Source organism: Anguilla anguilla, chromosome 9 (genome assembly GCF_013347855.1).
Source record: "Anguilla anguilla isolate fAngAng1 chromosome 9, fAngAng1.pri, whole genome shotgun sequence".
Taxonomy (NCBI): domain Eukaryota; kingdom Metazoa; phylum Chordata; class Actinopteri; order Anguilliformes; family Anguillidae; genus Anguilla; species Anguilla anguilla.
In genome coordinates this window covers 2,881,774-2,903,295 of record NC_049209.1, presented here as the reverse complement: position 1 = coordinate 2,903,295, position 21,522 = coordinate 2,881,774, and the positions used below count along the sequence as shown (strand labels likewise).

Sequence of the window (21,522 nt, the reverse complement as noted above, 5' to 3'; positions counted from 1 at the left end):
ATGGGGGGGGGGTTAGAATGTGAGGTAATGACAGCAGAGAGTGAAGAATGGGATTTTACTAACGGGGGACAAGCGGGTTGTTTAAGCTCTCAGGCACAGAGGGGCAGGACTGGGACGGGTGCCAGTGGTGAAACCCCCCCCCCCCCCCCCCACCACAAACAGCCCCCCCCCCCCCAACTTACGCAGCTCTCACTTCTCAGAGACCCTCCCCCTCCACTCTTGACTAAAAATGCGGTACATTTCCTGACTGCGGCGGTGAACTCTGGCACCTCGATGTATGCGTCTTTTTCTGCTGAACGACAAATGCACGCATGCAGCCTTGCTCAGAACGGGCTGCCGTGCGGGGGGGGGGGGGGGGGGGCGGGGGCGGACCAAAGCAGCTGACGTCTTCATTCGAGTGGAGTCGCTTGTGTAGGATTGCACATCGATTCTTGCAGGAGCCTTAAATGCTTACAATTAAACGGACTTCACACGACATCACTGAGGTTAAATCAACCAGAGGGGCGACAGATCATACATAATCATTATGGACATTTTTGAATATGCAGAATACCAGTCTTTCCGTTTAATATTTCGTCCTAGGCGTGATATTGGCTGTGTCAAGAGAGGGCTTAAAGATATCTTTGGAAAGTGTACGAAAAGACAACAGAATCGTTATTTCATAAGATACGACAAGGTTTCAAGCCAACCTGTGCTGGTTGAGATTAAAGGTTTTTATAAAATACTTACAATACCATGAACATGTACAATTACAATGAACAAAAGGACATTGGGTTCAGAAAGGGACCGACACACAGACAGACAGACTTCTTATAGTGACTATTTGCAGCACTGGTGTACGACAGACATCATGGACCAAAAAAAGAAAGCATTACTCTAGAAAATAAATAAATAAAAGTGAGCTTTGTGCATAGTTCCGTTTCAAAATAACACCATTTCTCCTTTCCTCTGACGGCTATCTGCAGTGACACAAGGAAGTGCAATAATGTACAACTCTGGTTAGATAAGTGCACGTAGATCACTGTTGCACTGAAGGGATCCATCGTTTTGTCCCAGTAAAAACATCTTGCCGTGTTTTCCCCAATTGATTTTCCGATTACTCTTTTTTTAAACCTTTTTGTTTTGTTTCCAATTATTAGGACAATAGCAACGTTTGTGCTCCTTCTGCTCAGTCCCAGGGTTGAGTCCATGTACATCACTTCTAACGTTTTTTTTTTTGTTTTTTGTCGTTTCGTTTATTTTTATTTTTTTTGCGTGAACTGAAATCCTTCGCCGCGGCTCCTCCGCTCATACCTCCCCGACCCACACCACCGTGTTACCTCTCTCGATGTCCGAAACCTCGCAGTGCGGCCCGCTCTGTTTCCCGTCCAACACGAAGAGGGATCGTGCCGCAGGAGTGACCAGGTACTGCCCGAAGAGCCCGCTGGACACCACCACCCTGTTGGTCCCGCTCCAGGGCCAGGACCTGGACGGGACGGGGTCTTTGAGGTTCTCCAGAACCTGGCTCCGCCCCGTGGACAGGTCGGCGAATAGCAGCTCGCCGTGCGTCTCGGAGCTGGCCACCACGGTGTACTGGTTGGACTCGGTGAAGGACGGGTGGAAGGCGAGGTCGGAGACCCGCATGGCGGTCTCCAGGTCGCGCCTGGCCTGCAGCGCCCCCTGCAGGCTGACCGCCTGCACGCGGACGCGCCGCCGCCCGGGGTCCGCGGTGACCACGTAGCGACCGTCCGAGGACACGTGCGGCCGGCCCGCCACGTCGCCGTTGCGGCCGACGACGGAGTCGGTGACGCCGTCGATGAGGAGCTGCGGCTCGGCGGACGTGCGGTTGGCCCCCCGGCACTGGACGAAGTAGAACCCGCCCAGGTGCGTGTAGGCCATGCCGGCCGGCACGCAGCTGTAGTTCTTCAGGCTGATGGTCTTGACGCGGTGGAACGTCTCCAGGTCGATCTTGTGCACCGCGGGCTCGGACCTCAGGAAGATGAAACCGAATCTGTGAAGGAGAAGAAGAAGAAGAAGGAGGAAGAGTCACGTGTGAGCACGCGCGTTGTCATGGGGATTTACCCCGCCGTGTTTGGACTCGAAAAAATGGCGGCGAGGTGAGGAGGAAGCCGGGAGGGTGTCGCCGGTTCTCCCGGGAGACTCGCTGAGCGGCCGTACCTGACGTGCGTGATGACGAGGTTGGTGGGAGGGATGAAGAAGTCGTCCACTCTGCGGAACTGGGTGCGGATGACGTGGTGTTCCTCGCCCACGCTTGCCTGGGACACGACCTGCGACGGCGAGAGCAGCCGTGAGACTGGAGCTGACTGTACACAGCCTCCTAAGACCCGCCGTCCTCTGTAGGGGACACGGGTCCCTGGCCTTAATCTCAAGATCTATGTATTCCGCTATTCTGAAACCCGCTGTTCAAGGGACAATCAATAAAAATAAAATACACCATGTTTTTGAAAATACTTTTTGACTGCAACATGCTTTTTTTGTCATCCAAGACGCTTGTATTACGTGAAGAAAAAAAAATTTCCCCAGGGTCTCAGAAGGATGTGCATTTTAACCTTAACCCATTTGACCTTGACCCCAAAGATCAACTGAGAACTCCACAGCCACAACCTGGGGAAAACAAGACAGTCATCTTCCATGTTTTTAGGCTGTACTTGAAAACACCGTCATCTAACATGTCTTTCACAGTTGTGACATCATTCTCCGGGAACGATTTCACAAATATGCGAACAGTTTTAATTATATAAACACACACACACACACACACACACACACACACACACACACTGAGCCTGAAGTGAGTAAACGTTTATTTTTTTGTTATGTCTAGCTCTGTGGCTGAAATAATATCCACTCAGACTCTCTGATCTCGGGGCCTGAGGACAGATGAGCAATTACTGACGACATCATCGCTAGAACCTCTTCACTGCTGAACGACTGCTACTCAAGAAAAAACAAAACAAAACCAAAAATTGGACATGTTTCTCATACCTAAAATAATCATATTTCCGATGCATGTATTTAATTTCTGTTAAATACATGCATATTTCAGTTTAATGAAAAATGCACTGAAGGGTGATTCCAAGGAACCCTGACTGACAAGGGTCCTCCAAAAATATTAGATCATAGATATTCTGGGATGTTGGAGCCCAATGTGCAATCTTTTCATGGGGCCCAAAATCTCTGATGTCTCCCCAATGGCAAAAACATTAAAATACTTAAACAACATTTTGACTGACTGCTGAACTGTCCATGTTGTATTTCAGCCTGTCACCCAATGCATGCTGGGATAGGCTCCGGCACCTCCCAAAGACCCTGACCTGGACTAAGTGGGTATAGATAATGGATCGATGGATGGGTGGATGGATGGATGTTAAGTGGATGGATGGGTAGATGGATGCATGGATGGATGGGTAGAAGGGCAGAAGGATTGGTGGATGGATGGGTAGAAGGTTAGAAGGATGGATGGGTGGATAGTTAGATGGAGAGGTGGATGGGTAGATAGTTGGATGGATGGATGGAAGGATGAAGCTACTTTTTTTTCCCGCCGGGAGTCTCAGGAGGACGGCCTCCGCTGGAGCTTTCCCGCTGGAATGTGGGTGCAGCGGAAAGATCCGGAACCCCGCCGACTGTTCTGCCCCCCCGAAGCCCGTGCTTTAGACTCTCTCCCCCATTAAACTTCACAATGCGACGGATATCATCGCTGATTTCGCTCTCCCTCCGCGGGGTCCACCGAGAACCCCTTGTTCGAAAGCCAATTATAATTGTTGCGCTGTACAACGGCAAAAGGGTTAATAAGTTCACGCGCGATATTGCTAATGCATTATTAGACAGTAATGCTCCCGCGAGTTCAAAGTTCTTTGTGCTGCTGTGCCGGAAAGGTCCAATTTTTCGTTTTAATGTCTGGCACTCGGAACACTGCCAATTAACTTAACACAGTATTTTTTTTTCCCCGCTTACCTAAAAAGACAAAGGAAAGAAAGACAGAGGATATCGAAGAGTTTGCCACTTGAGCGACTGTCACACTGACTATGAATTCCGACTTTATTCAAAACGGTGCGTTCCAAACACGGGCAATTAGCAGTAGGCGGGACTTCAAATTTGCACTTTGGGTTTGTGAAAACTGCATTTTTACATTTCAGGATAACACCTACCTTTAACTAAACAAACCAAAACCGTGTCTTTCCATTAAATATATGCTCATGCCAGATGCTACAATGAGTATGTTAAAACCTGATTACAGAAATATGCCTTATTTGAAATCATTTCTAGAAACCAACTTCAAAGACCACTCTGGAGCTCAAAACCAGCATTCCTTTGTTTTATTTTTAACAATCACACAGTTTCTTATAGAAGAATAAACCTGGTTGTTAAAAATGAGGTGTTTGATATCTTACTGTGTCTCTGGCTTAATCGAATTCTCAAAGTTTCAGGTGCGATCCACATGCCCTCTGAATTTTTAGGTGAGTTCTCTGAAATTGTTTTTTTTTTTTAGCCATTTTGAATTATTCATAACCCTTACTGTAAATACTCAACACCACGGAGAGCGGATAACATTTAAAAGTTATGTTCGACACTTCCCATCTCCAGACGAAGAAACAAATGCCAGCGACTCTGCAAATGTGCCGGTGAAATTTCTCCAACTCGGGAAAAAAAAAAAAGGAATTAAATTTCAAGCCTCCCCCCTCCTCTTTGTTTGAGGAAAACCTCTCCCTCCTTGAGATGGAGTGTGTGAGCATGTTTGGTTTGCATAAAGACGGGAAAACGGACAGGCGCTGAAACAGATGCCCCCGTTAATAAGACGCGCTCCATCACAATGTACGGACAGAATACCTCATGAGATTTTAACAGGATTCTTCCCACTTTAGGGGGGAGATGAACGTCTGCTGTTGGAATGGCAATAGGTTCCCCTGATGGGTCTCAGCAGTGAGGTCGAGACATTTTTCTGTAATGATTCAAAAACCTCCACCTAATGTTTTCTAAATGCACCCCCACCCCCCTCTTTCTAAGACCCTGGGGGCTCGATGAATGAACCCCTAACCCCTTAGAACACACACACACACACACACACCTACACCACGCACACACACACACACGCACACGCACACGCACACACACACACACACACACCTAGGAGCAGCTCACCTGTAGGGAGGGGTGAGACTTCCGCAGGTCCCCCCAGCTGAGCACCCAGATTTGGTCGTGCGATTTGTCGTAGTGCAGCTTCACCGGCACGGGGTCCGTTTGCACCACCTATTATTTCAGAGAGAGAGAGAGAGAGGCACAGAAAGAGCTAAAACCCAGGACCGGGGCGCTGTCACCGCCGCGAAACGAGACGATCAGTCACCGGCTCCCCTCAGCCGCGGCTCCAGAGCCGAAATGGCCGCCGTCCCGTAATGGGAGGCCAAGCGCTCATGTTCCGCCGGTCAACTGCGCGGCGACAACACCGCGGCTCTGGAGATCTCCCCCCCCCCGGCAGAAATAACACGCCGACGAGAAAAAACTCGGCCGGACGTGGAAATGACAACTTCTGTTATCCTCGCCAAAGAGTGTGTGTGTGTGTACGTGCGTGTGTGAGTGTGTGTGAGTGTATGTGCGTGTGCGTGTGTGTGTGTGTGTGTGTGTGTGTGTGAAGTAATTAGAAATTGTGGTCCCTACTTGGTAAGTATAGAGTGGTTGTCCCCCAACTTTGTGACTATAGAGTAATTTTGTGAGTACAGAGCGATATAACCTCTTTGTAACATAGACGTGTGTGCGCATGTGTGCGTGTGTGAAGTAATTAGAAATTATGGTCCCCACTTGGTAAGTATATAGTGATAGTCCTTTCAAAGTAACATAAACGTGTGTGTGTGTGTGAGTGAAGTAATTCAAAATTATGGTCCCCACTTGGTAAGTATATAGTGATAGTCCTTTCAAAGTAACATAAACGTGTGTGTGTGAGTGAAGTAATTCAAAATTATGGTCCCCACTTGTTAAGTATGTAGTTACAGTCCCTTCTTAGAAACATATATGTGTATGTATGTCTTCCCAAACATATAATTTCTGCCTTGTTTTCCAATACGTTACACTTGGCTAGACATCGTTTCCCATCCCTTCTTTAATCGTGTTAAGTTCACTGCACTGCCAGGTGCTGAGTGAAACTAGAAAATGGGGAAGTGTCTCTTCTCTCGAAACATGTCAGCGAGGACACAATAAAGCAGAGACCTTATTTTATCCGACATTCTTCCAGGTTTGACCCTCTCTCCAAAAAAAAAAAATAAGGGAGAAATCCCCTCGCAGACTGCGAAACATCCTTTGAGCTGAGGTTGGGGGGCGGTTGGGGGGGCGAAAGCCAAGAGGTCCTGAAGGATGCATTAACCCCGAGGGCAGGGACACCGCCGCGAGGTGGAGAGGAAGTCTTGATGGATCCGCGGTACTGAGAGCCACAAAAGCCCCCGCTTGCCCTCCCCCCCTTTTCTCACCTCTCTCTCATTCTTTCCCTCTCGTTGATTCTCTCTCTTTCTTTATCTCTCTCTCTCTCTTTTTCTCTCCCTCTGCCCCAGGACAAAAAAAAAGAAGAAGATAATAATGGGATCTATTCACTCCTGGCTACCTCTCCTGACCTCTCGAGAGTCGGTGGAGACAGAGCTCTTAACCGGGTTTTTTAAAGGGAGACTGATGCCCACCTGCGCGACCCTCTGGGCCTGGGTGTCTATGATCAGCAGGCGGTTCTGGAGAGGCTGGGCGGCGTAGACGTATCTGTCCCGGACGCTGACGGCCGCGGCCCAGGAGCAGCGGTGGGGAGCGTCTCCGTCGGCTTTGGGGCACATCTCCTCCTGGGGGGGGGGTGGGGGGGTGGGAGGAGGAGGAGGAGGGGTGGAAAGAACAGATAATTTAATCTCTGCAGGTTCCTGGGGTCTCAACAAAAGGACTCCCCTGCCCCTGGAACATCTCACAGTGCCCAGTAAAAGGGGGGGGGGGGGGGGGATGGGGGGGGGTAGAATTGCTGTTTAAGCTGGTATGTGGCTCAGTGGATTTCTATCGAACCCCGGTACGGATTGCAGAGACCGGAGAAACTCAAACTCCGTCTGCGAAAACAAGACGACTCCCCTCGTCTAAACTCCAGTTGTTTTTTTGCAAAGAGAGTCAACTTTTCTGGAACATCACTGACGCTGCGCTGCGGCAGAATATCGAGCAGCTCCTCCAAGCTAATGAAAACAGAACGACTTCGGCCGCATAACCGATCGTAAGTGCACACTTGTTACAGCCGGATGGAGAAATGTCTTAACAGAGCGATATTTCTTCCCTCAGTGTGTCCCTTGGGAATTTACTGATGTTTCATCCTATTTATTTAAGGTTTAGCTAGTTTATATTAAATTTTAAAAACACACACTGAAGATAAACGATGTAAACAAACACAAACTTTTTCAAAGGCTTTATACAAATATGTACAGTTTGTTATCGTTTTTGACAGCACATGGTTGTTTGTGGCTGATGGACACAAATGAGCAGATCAATCCTCCCTAGATTGATTTGCTAGAATAGTTCTATACTGTGAAAATAAAGAACTAGACTGCCTATTCCTCATTGTTTTTTAGATGTATTGCATTTCAACTTGAAAACATGACTAAAATATTCTGAGATAAATCATCTGTGCGAGCACATTTTACCCTGATAAAGTTCATTTGAACATCTTGCTGTGAACCATTTAATGCGAAACTTTGCAATAAGAGAAGAAATTGAATGCATTTTTAGAAAACTGGCAATTTACAAGAACAGCAAGAATCAAGAAAATAGAGGAACTGAGGTGTCAGGTCGTCGGTTAGCTTATTTACACTATAATGACCAAGTATCTGGACACCACTTAGCCTGGGCTGGGATTATTTTTCATGGTTTGGGTTAGGCCCCTTCAAGTTCCAGCAAAGGCAAATCTTAATGTTACAGCATGCAATCACATTCTAGACAATTCTGTGCTTCCCCAACAGTTTGGGGGAAGGTCCTATCCTGTTTCAGCATGGCAATGCCCCTGGGCACACAGCAAGGTCATTATAGGAATGGTTTGGCTCGAGAACAGTGTGGAAGAGCTTAACCAAGCCCTGACCTCAACCCCATCCAACACCTTCGGGATAAATTGGAAAGCAAACTGTGAGCCTAATCACCCAATCAGTGCCTGACCCCTTGCCCTGGAAACTAATCCCTGCATCAATGCTCCAACATCCAGTATAAAGCCTTCCCAGAAGAGTAGAGGTTGTTATAGCAGCAAAGGTTGACCCAACTCCATATTAATACCCATAATTTTGGATGGGATTACATTACATTACATTACAGGCATTTAGCAGACGCTCTTATCCAGAGCGACGTACAACAAGTGCATTAGTTCAAGGTGCAGAGGTGCAAAAGAAACACACTAGAGTGAAGTAAAGATCGTAGTGCCAGAAGTGACCACATAGATCAGGACTCCGACCCTGTAGAGTAACCTGTTCAGCAAACAAACAAACAATCCTGCCAAGTACAAACTAGCACTGAAATCACATTCGCCCAATCAGAATCAGGGATGTTGGATGTCAGGTGTCCACATACGCTCCATGGCCGAAAGTATCCTCCCATGTATCTACAGGGGGTGAAGACGTCGTCTCTGCACAGACGGGAAGCAGAGGAGGACTCACGTAGCTGGCCAGTATCCTCTCGGTTCGCTTGATGCGCCTCCGAATCTCGCACTCGCTGGGCTGCAGGATGGTGATCCCCTCGTCGGAGAAAACGTAGAACAGGTTCCCCACGCTCAGTCCTGCAAGGTGCGCACACAGCACGTCAGCGGCAGCCTTCAGCACGGGCACCATTTCAATAATAATAATAATAATAATAATAATAATAATAATAATAATAAATATTATTATTATAAAAATATTACAGCTCAAAACAAGTTATTATTTATCAACGCATGCTACATTGTGTGCTGCATAGGGGTGCATACAAGGGCAGGGAGTAGCAGAGGAGGTGCTGATGGAGTCGAAAAGCCCAAAGTGACACAGAAAACACGACCAGAGACATGAAGGGTGATGCTCGAGCGCCGGGGGTGGGGGGGGGGGGGGGGGGGGGGGGCTGATGGGAGGGGGGTTGGGGGGTAAAAGCCCAACAGAGGGCATCAGCTCCTGAACTCTCAGAGCCTTGGCCTTTATTAAATCAGCCTCTTTACTGTACAACTGCTCGCCCATAGTCCACAGAGGAATGGAAATAAGTAATAATCAAATGTGTCATATTGCTGATTGAGGCACAGGAGGATGATTTTTTTTTTAAATCATATTTTGATGCCATGATACAGAAACTATGAGAAAATGTTTTAAAATTCCATATGCTATGCATTCAATGAGTCTTATTCAAATCCTGGAAACATGCAGGTTAATCTGTCACAGAACATCTGGTGAAGGATCTGTAAGAGGCGCTGTACTGTAACAAAACCGTTTTCAGCTTTATGGTAATATACAGATAAAACATCTGTACTGCCTTGTGCTCTAGCTACAGCTGATACGCTACCTTTACTTCAGCCTGATCGAACAGTACACTTCCACAGAATTTGATCTACAAATGTCCTTCGTGTATAAAAATACACCTTTTTTTTTTTTTTAAAAAGAAAAAAAAAAAAGCTGAAAACACATTTTTGTGACAGCACTTGACCTTGAAAATACAGTAGAGGTTGCACCAAACGATAAGAATGCTGACAGAAAAAGCCGTTCAGGTCACACTGAAGAAACCAACGGGACTTTTCACAAGACATCAGCGACTAAACTGAGGTACTTGTTGTAATGAAAATGAACAGATGCTGAATCAACACGGAGGTGTTTTTTTAACCCTTTGAAGAGCAAACCATTTGGAATGTTTCTTTTTTTCCCCTTCAAAATTCCAAGTCAGTGTTCCAGAACTCTTTCACTGCTTTCAGTTACCGGCAGTGATTGTGACATCAGCATTAGAATGTTCAGTTAAGAACATGCTAACCACATATTTGCGATCGTACACTTCGAAGGGTTAAATGCAAGCAGACAAGCACAGACGTTCTCTACGACAAAAACACGTTATTCTAGTACCTTCCTCTCGCCACAGTATGTTAGCGACTGTAGCAATGGTGTGTCAGAAAGAAACGAAGGAAAGAAACAAAAGTCAATTTCAGGCATTAAAAAAAAAAAACAAAGAAACTGTGACTTAATGATAATACATCGCCAACAGTAATTATTTTCGCGCAGCCGGTGAAGAAGATACTGTACTGTCACAAGTCAAGTGTGAACAAAAATGCATTTTTAGCGCTTTGCCACGGCATTTCGTCGTCTGTCGCGGTAACAGAGTGTTCCTAATAACTGTCCGCGGTGAAAACAAATCACGTCAATTTTGGGGTTTTGGGCGCTTTCCCTTTTCACGACAGAGATACGGCACACCGGAATAAACATTTCACCGTTCCCTACAGGAGTGCACTTCACCTGAGAATGAAGGTGTGTTAATTTATCGCTTCGCCCGTAATGATGATGTCGAGTTTGGCACTGCCAAGACATGATAAGGGGTTTTCAATTTTTAAAAAAAGCTTGTCAAAGTCTCCACAGTGCCAGCCTTCCATCCATTCTCTCTCCCTGTAGTCAGGAGGGTTTAAGAAGAATAAACCACAGGGTTCAACAGGGTACTGAAAAGAAGTCTTGAATCTTGATTTGTAGATTTGAACATCCTGACATTTAACACACCTGATACAAGTACCCACTATTCCTAAACTAAGTGATTTTAATTATCACTTATTACACTTATCCAACTTTTAATTTCACCAGAGCTGACAGAAGAAGGTGTGACCGCGTAAACGCACGATGCAGACAGAGTCGGGCGGCGTTTTTACGCGCTTACGCGTCTTTTTGGCGGAGTCCTCCACGAACAGCGAGGAGATGTCCTCGTCCACGCCCACCTGGTTTTTGGCGATGCAGGTGTACGCCCCCGTGTCCTCGTAGCGCACGCTCCCGATGTGGAGCTCGCTGCCGTTCGCTGCGGAGGAATGAAGACAGTCGAACCGTTTCACAGATGAAATTAATTACAGCATCCGCAGAGAGGATTCTCCGGTTCTTCTTCCCGCCGTCATTATTTGATTATGCTTCACACTTCAACGCATAACACCTACAGAAGTTCACGCACGTCCCGCCCGCCCCGTACCCATTAACTCGCGTGTCTAACTACTCCGCTGTCAAGAGGATATCTGCAAATTATTATTGTAATCCCATTATCTCATCTTGCCTTTTAACATCTCCTTAAATAGACTGCAACTTAAATATTTTAAAAAACACTATTTCTCAACTTTTTCCTGTTACTGTCTTTGCTTCACCGATGAAATGCACTGACAGAAGTTAACAGATGTGATGCTCTTTCCAGTGAATGAACACTTCCAAGCGACTCTAGTCTCTGGTCTCCCTTCGGCTTCACTATCTTCTCTGACGTTTCCATGAAATAAAATGACATTACATTACAGGCATTTAGCAGACGCTCTTATCCAGAGCGACTTGCGTTGTATCCAATTATACAGTTGGATATATACTGGAGCGATGCAGGTTAAGTACCTTGCTCAAGGGTACAACGGCAACGGTGTCCTACTGGGGAATCGAACCTGTGACCTTTCGGTTACAAGACCAAAAATGTAAACAGTTGTGAAAAACCGGAACAGGTGTAAAAACCGACACCGAAAATAATTTAAATACTTCAGGTGCAGAGTTATGGCATGCTTAGTTCCACTGCGACTGCTGAGTAGAAAGAAAACTGAAAATAAAACGATGATTTTCATAAAATCTTAGCAACCGTCAGTGAGCTGATCCGGTCAAACTTCCCGATAATGGGAATCAGGTGACCATAAAACTAAAGATCATTTATTATTTAGAGATGGCATTCAATAATATCTGGTTCCTGCCAAGGTTTCTTCTGATCAGTCCCAACCAGTAAGTTTCTCCTTCACAGTAAGCCACCGTCACCCTAGGCTTGCTCTTGCACTGTGAAGTGTACTATGCCAAACGGTGGTGAAATGCACTGTACAAATTAATTTGACTTGATGTTATCAGTGTAACTCAAAGATTTCATAAGATTGGTTTCAATTTTTTTGTTGAGTGCAGCCAGAAGAAATATAATTCTCTTTAAACAAACATTTTTACTTTCTAAATCTGTCTCTGAGATTCTGCACAGGCTGTGTCCACGAAGAGGTCCACAGGGAGAGGCCAAAGCAATGAATTGATCCAGTGTTTTTTTTTTTGGATGCGTTTTTCTTTGCTTGGTTCCAAGAATCCTGAAAAACGAATGCTGCGTTTAGAAAGACAAACGATCTCGGCGAAACAAAAACCCTACGTGACGTGCGGTCCGTAACGCTTTTCTGTTTGGGAGTAAGTTATATGAAAATAACTCCGTAATTGAACAGCTTGGAGAGACGCAAGGCATGACAAACAAGTCACCATTAAAGTGTTTCTGCTGGTAAGGACAGACATAACTCTGACGGAGCGTTTAGCAATTCACACACCTCAGTTACTGGGGCCTTTTAGTGCTGTAAAGACAAGCGGTATCATTTTTCATAGCATTACTGTGATCCATAAAGTGAAGCAAAACACCACCAGCAATATCACCTCTGCTCTATGGCAGAAATTATATTTACACTTTTCAATTTGGCACTGAGCAGACGCTCTTATCCAGGGCAACTTTCAAAGCGGTGCATTAGTATTTCTATTAATGTCTCATTAAGCAACATGAAGACATTGTTTCATCCTACGAGACTGAAACGTGTTTCATATATTTCACTTATTGAGTGCTTTCAAATTATGAAACACAACGCCTTAGTGTAGCTTCAAAGAGAAGGATTTTTCCCCAGCAAGCCGTTTAGACGCTGCACAATCAAATATGCAAATAGAAAACATTGTAATAAATGAAGGCTCTATAGCTCTATACACAGAATGTCTCGAGCAACGAGTTTCTTACCATGCATAGGTTCCACAGTAGGCAATGTGGCCTTACTCTGACACACCTTTGCGAGTTCACCAACGCATCGTACTGCATGAGCGAAGTCAGTGGTAGCCGGTTTGCCAAACAGCACATACCGTACACCTCAAAATCACCTTTAGGACAGAAACTGTGTGATACTCTCTAACTGGAGCCTTATTCCTGATGTAAGAGTCAAATTTACATAGAAAGATTATTTGAACGGCTCCTGTGTGTTTATGTGCCAGGAAGACTAAACAAATCCAGAAAAGAGCTCAGAACCATACCGGATACTCTTCTGGATCTTTATGGATCATAAAATAAAACCGTGGCACAGATTTTGGACGATACGGTCGCTTTTGTGAGTGACCCAGAGTGTAACTGAGTTGATAAACAGCACAGCTGACCTCAAGCCAGTGGGAACTCTTCAAAGGCTGGAGCGTTAAAAGAAAGACAATAAGCTGGTCTGCCTTTGTGCACAAAGGGCTTGTCTCCTATGCAAAGCTCTCTTTCCCCTGAGTTAAACTCAACTGTTCCTTCTCTCTTTTCTGGGCCTTCCTTTGTGCTCTGATGAAACTACTTCTCACTGCACATAAAACCATAAGTGTCAAAAGAGAGTATGAAGAGCATTATTGGTGTCATAGTGTAATACTGATGCCCCAGTGCCATGATGGGGACACTACCGTGGGAGGTGATGTCTCTTGGGTAAGACATTAAAGTGAGGCTCTGGTTCAACATGTTTGTTAATAGATCCCTCCGACCCCCCCCCCCCCCATATGATGGTCGGATTCACACTATTAAATGGCTCCCTACATCTGGCTACCTAATAAAACCCCAACATCTGATTGGCTACCTAATAAAACCCCAACATCTGATTGGCTACTCTGTTCCTTGCACTATCCAAAGAAATTGGATCTCAGTCAACCTGCCTTGTTAAATAGAGGTAAAATGACGTCAGTTATAGAAGTCTTTTTCGAGATGGACACAAACTGTGAACTGTGTTTTTACAGAGTTAATTCAGCTCTAACAGAGTGCACATGAGTTCAGTAGGGGCCAGAGTAGGACCATATGTACTCTGTAAGTGTACCATAAGTAGGACTATATGTACTCTGTAAGTGTTGATTTCGCACTGTACATTTTAACTGCGTATCTTGTGAGGTTTACCGTTTCAGTTAGTGTGTGACATGCATATGAAGTTTGGAAAATGCCTTACTTTAATATTGTGTCTAATATTGTGTATATTTAAGGACATTTTCCTGCCTTGTATGTACGCAAAGCAAAAAAAAAAAAAAAGAATAAATAGAAAGCATTTTTAAATGCACCACAGTACATGCTATTTTTAATCACAGCATAACAACAGGGCACAGTTATAATGACTGATAATTATTCACCGAAGGAATACTAAGATTTCCCCCTCGTGTTAGTTTGAATCGGAATAACAATCAGATTTATAATTTTAGTCCTGCTTGAATTCAGTACCCGTGCAAAATATCACAGGCACAGGCACCCTTTTCAAAATAAACAGACACTGCACATGCAGATTTCAGAAGTAAACTGTATGTAGACGCTGCGTTTTCAGAAACGCAAATATAAGCGAGGTTCGATACGAGGAAGCCACAACGCTTCACAGCCCCTCCAGAGCTCGGATGCTTTAATGAAAAAAAAAAACGAATCCGCAAAATAAAAACGAGCGCCTGGATGTTAAAGTATTTATTTATTTATTTTTTAAACTCTCGTGAAATATGAATGAACGATACCAAAGGAAGCCACATGAAACTAGCGCTGATCGTTCTGTAGCTCCTGGGAAAGAGAGTAGAACAGCCACTGCCGTAACGCCTGATACATACACGCACATCCAGGGCAGCTTTTTTGTCACACGCGTACGACGCCCCATCCTCGGAGAGAAGGAAATAAATAGTGTCACGTTACAGTTAGTGCAATCCTGGCAGAAAAACAGCTCTAATTAAACACCCCCAGACGCGGCGCGTATCCACCGCCCGCTGCATCGCATCGCGGCCTGCCCACGCGGGACAGTAAACTGTAGCTAAAAGTGAAGCGCTAGTTTGTCTTAATGCGCGGTAATCAGCAGGTTTCGCACGCTCCAACTGCTGCTTTCGGAAAAATTAATAGAGCGATGAAAGACTACGGTCTGTTAGGTCAGGGAATTATCACAGTTTTTATAATAATAATACTAATACTAATAATAATTATAATAATAATAATGTATTTATTTGTGTTGCATGTGTTGCAATGATGCGAAGCACAACTTTCCCTACCTTCAGCCCTTCAGTGTAAAGATCAGACATAATGAGCCATGGGAAAATTATCAGACGCCACGTAGATGGTGGAGGGGGCCTTTCGAGCACCCCCAACCCTCCCCACACCCCCCACCCCCGGTACTTGCCCCCCTCCCCCCTCCCCCCCTTTCAGCAAATAGAAATTTTAAAAATCATTTGGACTCGATTGCGAGACCTTTTTACACGCAGCACTCAACAGGAACTCCGCTGATCCTCCCCCAGCAGGACTTCTGAGGCTCATAACAGCCCATTACTGCAGGTAATGAGCCACACGTAGCCAATAAACTGTCTCCTAATGAGGGTGACGCCATAAACGGGCTACAGAATACACTCTCTTATACTGAGATCCCGCTTTGGATCATCACATGGCTGGTTGCAGTATATGCAACTTCCAGCTGATACTTTTTTTGGGGGGGGGGGGGGCATGTTTAATAGTCTTCTAAATAGCTGGGTCACCATTGGCCAGATTCAATACTGAGGCAAATCATAACCACAATATTAAGATTCCCAAAATGAGGCATTCACAGCACCTTCCTGAGGGAATCTCACCTGGAAACCTGTCTCACCTCTCAGAGCTGATTATACACACAGGAGCCTGTCTCACCTCTCAGAGCTGATTATACACACAGCAGCCTGTCTCTCAGAACTGATTATACACACAGGAGCCTGTCTCACCTCTCAGAGCTGATTATACACACAGCAGCCTGTCTCACCTCTCAGAGCTGATTATACACACAGGAGCCTGTCTCACCTCTCAGAGCTGATTATACACACAGCAGCCTGTCTCACCTCTCAGAGCTGATTATACACACAGGAGCCTGTCTCACCTCTCAGAGCTGATTATACACACAGCAGCCTGTCTCTCAGAGCTGATTATACACACAGCAGCCTGTCTCTCAGAGCTGATTATACACACAGCAGCCTGTCTCACCTCTCAGAGCTGATTATACACACAGCAGCCTGTCTCACCTCTCAGAGCTGATTATACACACAGCAGCCTGTCTCACCTCTCAGAGCTGATTATACACACAGGAGCCTGTCTCACCTCTCAGAGCTGATTATACACACAGCAGCCTGTCTCACCTCTCAGACTGAGCTGCTTGGATCCTCTGGGCTGCAGGTCCATGCCGTTCTTCAGCCAGAGGATTCTGGGACTGGGGATGCCGTCGGCGTAGCAGTGCAGGCTGGCGGCTACTCCGGGCTCCTGCGCCTGAGTCTCGGGGTACACCAGGATCACTGGGGGTACTGGGGGCGCAGAGTGGGGAGGGGGGGGGTGGGTTAGACAGCCACTGGACTCACCAGGTAATAATGCACTTCTATTTACAGCAGGGGTGTCTGCTCCTATCCTAAAAGGGCCGGAGTGGGTGCAGGTTTTTGTTTTATCCCAGCACTACGACACCTGATTCAACTGATTAACTAATCATGGCCTTCGGTCAAGACCTCGATAAGTAGAATCAGGTCTCTTAGTGATGGTCTAAAACGAAAACCTGTACCAACACCGGCCCTTTTCGGATAAGATTGAACACCCCTGATTTACAGAGTGTCCGTTATTATGACAATATCCGATTTATGCCACTGAGTGAACACTGAGTTCAACAACGGATCAGCAGAGTGGGAAAGATCGATTCAGAAATGAACGCAAAGACAGGACCCAGTCCTCTAATCTACTGATGGAGAACTTTGTGCTGCAACACAGATCGGTTATTTACTGGTAAATGCACGTTCACTGTAAGTTAAAATCTTACGGTCTGCGGAAGTTTTACAAGACAATCGGATTACCGCCACTGAAACCGTTTCCCTCACACAGATCCTCACCGTCTATTCATCACTGCCGTGTCATTTTTCGGTTAGCGCAGATCGGGGCTAACGAAAGGCAGCAATCACACCCTATCGTCCCGGTTAATTGGAAGTAATTTTTCAGCTTTCCCATAGCATTTACGTATCTGTCGGAGATCTACACAAAGCTGTGAAATTGGATTGCTGCCGTCGGGTTTACGTGTGCACCGCTCGAGAGGGAGAAAGGCTGGTTCTGTGGGCGCACGTCTTTACAGCCGAAGCCCAGCGCAAATTATTAAAAAGCACGCGTGCGTTGCTAATCGCTGGAAGACATCCTTTTGTTTTCTGTGCCTCTAGCTATTTCAGGCAGTCCACATCCTTGTCTGGAAAAAACAATTAATTGAATATAACTGCAGCCCAGTCAAAAAGATTTGTTTCCAGCCTTACCAATCAAACGTTGGCATGTATGACGGACGGTATTATACGGACTGTACGTCAAATTGAACAGACTACACGCATATTAGAGAAACGTCACGATGATTATGAAGGATTTGGCATGGTTCGCAACGAATTGCCTGAGATACTTACACTGATTCACCACCATCAAATATTATAATTCTCATTGAATATTATCCATTGCGTTCATGCGCAGTACCATACATTAGCTCTAGAAATCATACAATACAGCAGGAAAATAGATTTTTTTGATGTTGGAAATTGATGCACTGGATGATGCCGGACTTCGCTATATTGATGAGACGAGCGAAATTGCAGTGTGCTGCAAACCTGACTGCGATATTCCACAGTGACCCAGTGACACGCAGTGACATCATCAAATCAACACAGAATGCCATGTATGTCATTACTAACCATACACCTGGAATAAATATGCACACCTGTGCAAACCTGCATAATATTCCACAGTGACACGCAGTGACATCATCAAATCAACACAGAATGCCATGTATGTCATTACTAACCATACACCTAGAATAAATATGCACACCTGTGCAAACCTGCCGAATATTCCACAGTGACACGCAGTGACATCATCAAATCATCACGTAATGACAAGTATGTCATTACTAACCATACACCTGGAATAAATATGCACACCTGCAAAATATTCCACAGTGGCACGCAGTGACATCATCAAATCAACACGGAATGCCATGTATGTCATTACTAACCATTCACCTGGAGCACATGGGTTTGCTGGAGCTCTTCGTACCCGTAGGCGTGGCAGCTGTAATTCCCCATGTGAATGGTCGTCACCTTGGTGATGTAGAGCGAGCCGTCGTCACCGAAGTCCTAATCGAAGAAACAAGGGAGACAAAACAGCAGGGGGCGTCCCACAGACCCGTCAATCAGTAAGTTTTCCACCCCCCCCCCCCCAACTCCCCCCTCCCGGGCAAACCCGCAGGACGGGTCGAGAGCCCACAACAGTCTGATAAATAGGAAGGGTTAAAAATAAAAAAGGTGCTTTAGCCTGATTGACGGAGTCAGTGGCTGTTTTGTTTTTTTTTCGTTTTTCGAGGAATGCGCAACTCGCCTGAGGGGTTTTAAGCCGCGACACTTTTTAAAAAAGGATTGAGAAAACGAGATTTGGAGAGAGAGTGGGGCGGGATCGTGGGCAGGTGTGTGTGTGTGTGTGTGTGTGTGTGTGTGCGTGAGTCGCCTCGGCTACGAGGACCTCTTGTGCCGTTAGAACTCCGGGAGAGACCACGCCCACATCGCCTGCCGGGTCGCGGGAGTAGCGCTAAAAGTCTAAAGAATGGCGGACAGCAGTGTTTCAGGAGCTGGGGTCCTGCTTTGTTTTGAGCCACTGGATGCTGGAATGACAGTTGAGGAATTAGCTCCATGGTAACAGACGAAGCGCATTGAAATTTCACATTAAAGGAGATCCAGCGAGGAAATAATTTCCACAGTCACAATATACCAGTTGTATATTTATGAAAAAAGATAAATTCACACTGCATAAACATATTAAATATTTAGATGAGCATTTCAAAAACACTACGGGAACTGGCGAAGAGAAATAACAATTTTGTTAAACTGTACTTAGATTTTACGATATAGCAATTATATCCTAAAAAATATAATTACTTATTACAGTTTAAGAGTAGGGTGCCATTAAAATGTATTTGTTTACAATAAAATTAGAACTACAAGGCTGCGGTCCAGGGCATTTTCCCAAAACATTTTAATTGTTCCTGGCCCTGGGTTCTAAACAAAAAAATCTCTAATGAAGAATATTAATTGTTGTGGTTTAAGCAGAACAATAATTCCTAGGTGTTTGAAGAGTAGCTTAATGAGCATCATGCATGAAGTGCACATGGCATGTTCTGTCAGGAAACTCCTGCTGCAGCCAACCATTGGCTGGCCTCAGTAACCACTTGTTCTCGCACTCAACCAATGACGTACAGACGTCACTGCATGGTCTCGTACTCAACCAATCACAGGCACGAATCACTAATGGGGCACCTTTTTAAACCCCTCTCCTGTGCTGCTCTTTGTATGCTGCTGATGCTCTAAGAATTTCTGCTCACCCTCCCCCACCCCAGCTTACACTAGCTCTATGGATCAGCTTCTATGTACTTGGGGGGGGGGGGGGGGGCGGTTGGCATCTCTCCTGTTCGTTAGGACAGATGTATCGTCCTCTCTGTTTGATACGTTAGCGTACGCTGTCATGCGCACAAGGAGGACCTAAAGCAGCGCCAAACCAAAATGATTGCATTGCATATTCATTAAACTATTTAATCTGAATACGTGAGCTATCCCGACTGAACCGCTTTTCTCTCGCGGCCTCAAATTGAGCGAGTCAAAGGGACGTCTGACATATAAATTAAAATAAGTGTCAGATACAGCTTTTTTAAAATATGAAACCAGGGGCCATGCATTATTCAATCACTCATGAATTATGTAATCCTGATATTCAAGATTTTAATCTCTTGTTTTAGTCGCGCGTGTAGTCGACAATACACAAGTGTAGTGTAGTGCGGTGGCAGGTGAGTGTAATGAGCCATAAGTGCGTTCCGTTGGGTGTCCCTGAAGTACTGCCTTCTTCCTGACTGCCAGGAGGAACAAACAGTGCAGCTCAGTTTTTTATTTTTTGGGGGGGGGGGGGGGGGGGGGGGGAGTATTCACTGTGTGAAATGTTGTGCATTAGGCGGAGCGATCTTGTTCTCTGGGAAAATTGCAGTCGGCGAAATAGCCCTGATGATTCCGAACACTGCAATTTTACGTTCTGGAAACATAAAGTGCAGGAGGAGCTCTGTAGTCTCACTGGCCAGAATTTCTATTACAACCAAAATGCATGTTTTCAATAAGACAAACTGACTGTTTTTTGAAAATAAACATTCAGAACGCCGGTCTACCCCTTCTGCTTAAACGCGGCTCGCGCGGGAAAAACGGTGCTATTAAAATTTCCGAGGAAATAAAATTAACGTCTCCCGGGAGTGATTTTCCTTCTGTTTGTACTCCTATAAACCTATTTGTTCGCTGTGTGCTGTCATTTCCTGGGCCGAGTTGACACCAATTAACGAGGCCGTTCGTTAAGGTGCAATTAAGGGAGCTTTAATCATTTGGCCAATGAGCAGGACCCCACTCTGCTGGCACTGCAGGTGAGTTAAATACGAGTTTACTGTACCGCTCATTAACCACGTCAATCCAGCAGCACCGCTCAGAGATATATTCTGCTTTTTATTGTCGTTTTGTTTTATTTTGGGTTTAAAAAAAAAAAAAAGTGCCTGCGCTCCTGAAATCAGTAGAGCTTCTGGCACAGTTCCTGAGCCCCCAAAATCATCATGTTATCGCCAATTATCACAAATGACTACAAATCAAAGAAAATAAAAGCAGATGGTGAATTAGCAACGGGGGAGGGGAAAAAGTAAAAATATACACTTGCAAAAAAACATATGAAGCTTATTAAATTTTCAATGAAGCATCATCTCAAAATATCGATCACAATACACGGAAGGGAATAAAAAACCAATTTCCATTGGGGGGGGGGGGGTAGAGGTGGGGGGGAAAAAAGAGAAAGATAAACAAATGCGAGGTGCTGATAAAGCCTTACGTTGATGTCCTCCAGGTCCAGGAAGTTGAGCACAATTCCGTTCCGCCTCCAGATGATTGGCGGCCGCAGCGTTCCCTGGATACCGCAGGACAGCACCGTGCTGAGGCCCACGGTTACCGTGGAGACGCTCACCCTCTTCTCTTCCGGAAGGCTGAGCTGTATGACCTCTGTGGGAGCGGAGCGACAAAGGTCAAATTCTCACAGACCCACACGCCACACATCTCTCACAGTTCATAGCAAAAAAAAATAAAAAAAATAAAAAAAATTTGCAATTCTGAGAGAGAGAGAGGGGGGAAATATTTGAAGGGAAACGTAGTCTTTCTAAAGATAAATCCTCTTCAGAGGGAGATTTACATTCACAGGGATAATTTTCCAATTTGTTTCACCTGTCAGGAAAACCAACTCCACTGTTTGCCAGTATCCCCTGGGCTA

At 45.5% G+C, this 21,522-nt stretch overlaps 1 protein-coding gene across 2 annotated transcripts in view; it reads right to left on the bottom strand.

Annotated features, from left to right (window-relative positions):
- Nucleotides 1-350: 350 nt before the first annotated feature.
- The window catches only part of fstl4 (follistatin-like 4), a 152,150-nt gene continuing 130,978 nt past the window's right edge, over nucleotides 351-21,522 (bottom strand). Inside the window, exons 7-16 of one of the 2 annotated variants that reach the window (XM_035435378.1) lie at nucleotides 21,091-21,257; nucleotides 18,206-18,326; nucleotides 16,323-16,484; nucleotides 10,849-10,983; nucleotides 10,053-10,079; nucleotides 8,640-8,758; nucleotides 6,660-6,809; nucleotides 5,140-5,247; nucleotides 2,158-2,267; nucleotides 351-1,990 (exon numbers count right to left, since the gene is read on the bottom strand). In XM_035435378.1, the coding sequence (XP_035291269.1) occupies nucleotides 1,288-1,990; nucleotides 2,158-2,267; nucleotides 5,140-5,247; nucleotides 6,660-6,809; nucleotides 8,640-8,758; nucleotides 10,053-10,079; nucleotides 10,849-10,983; nucleotides 16,323-16,484; nucleotides 18,206-18,326; nucleotides 21,091-21,257 (1,802 nt within the window). In that variant the 3' untranslated portion in view covers nucleotides 351-1,287. The remainder of the gene's footprint in view (nucleotides 1,991-2,157; nucleotides 2,268-5,139; nucleotides 5,248-6,659; nucleotides 6,810-8,639; nucleotides 8,759-10,052; nucleotides 10,080-10,848; nucleotides 10,984-16,322; nucleotides 16,485-18,205; nucleotides 18,327-21,090; nucleotides 21,258-21,522) is intronic. The other variant, XM_035435379.1, reaches the window with a different exon arrangement.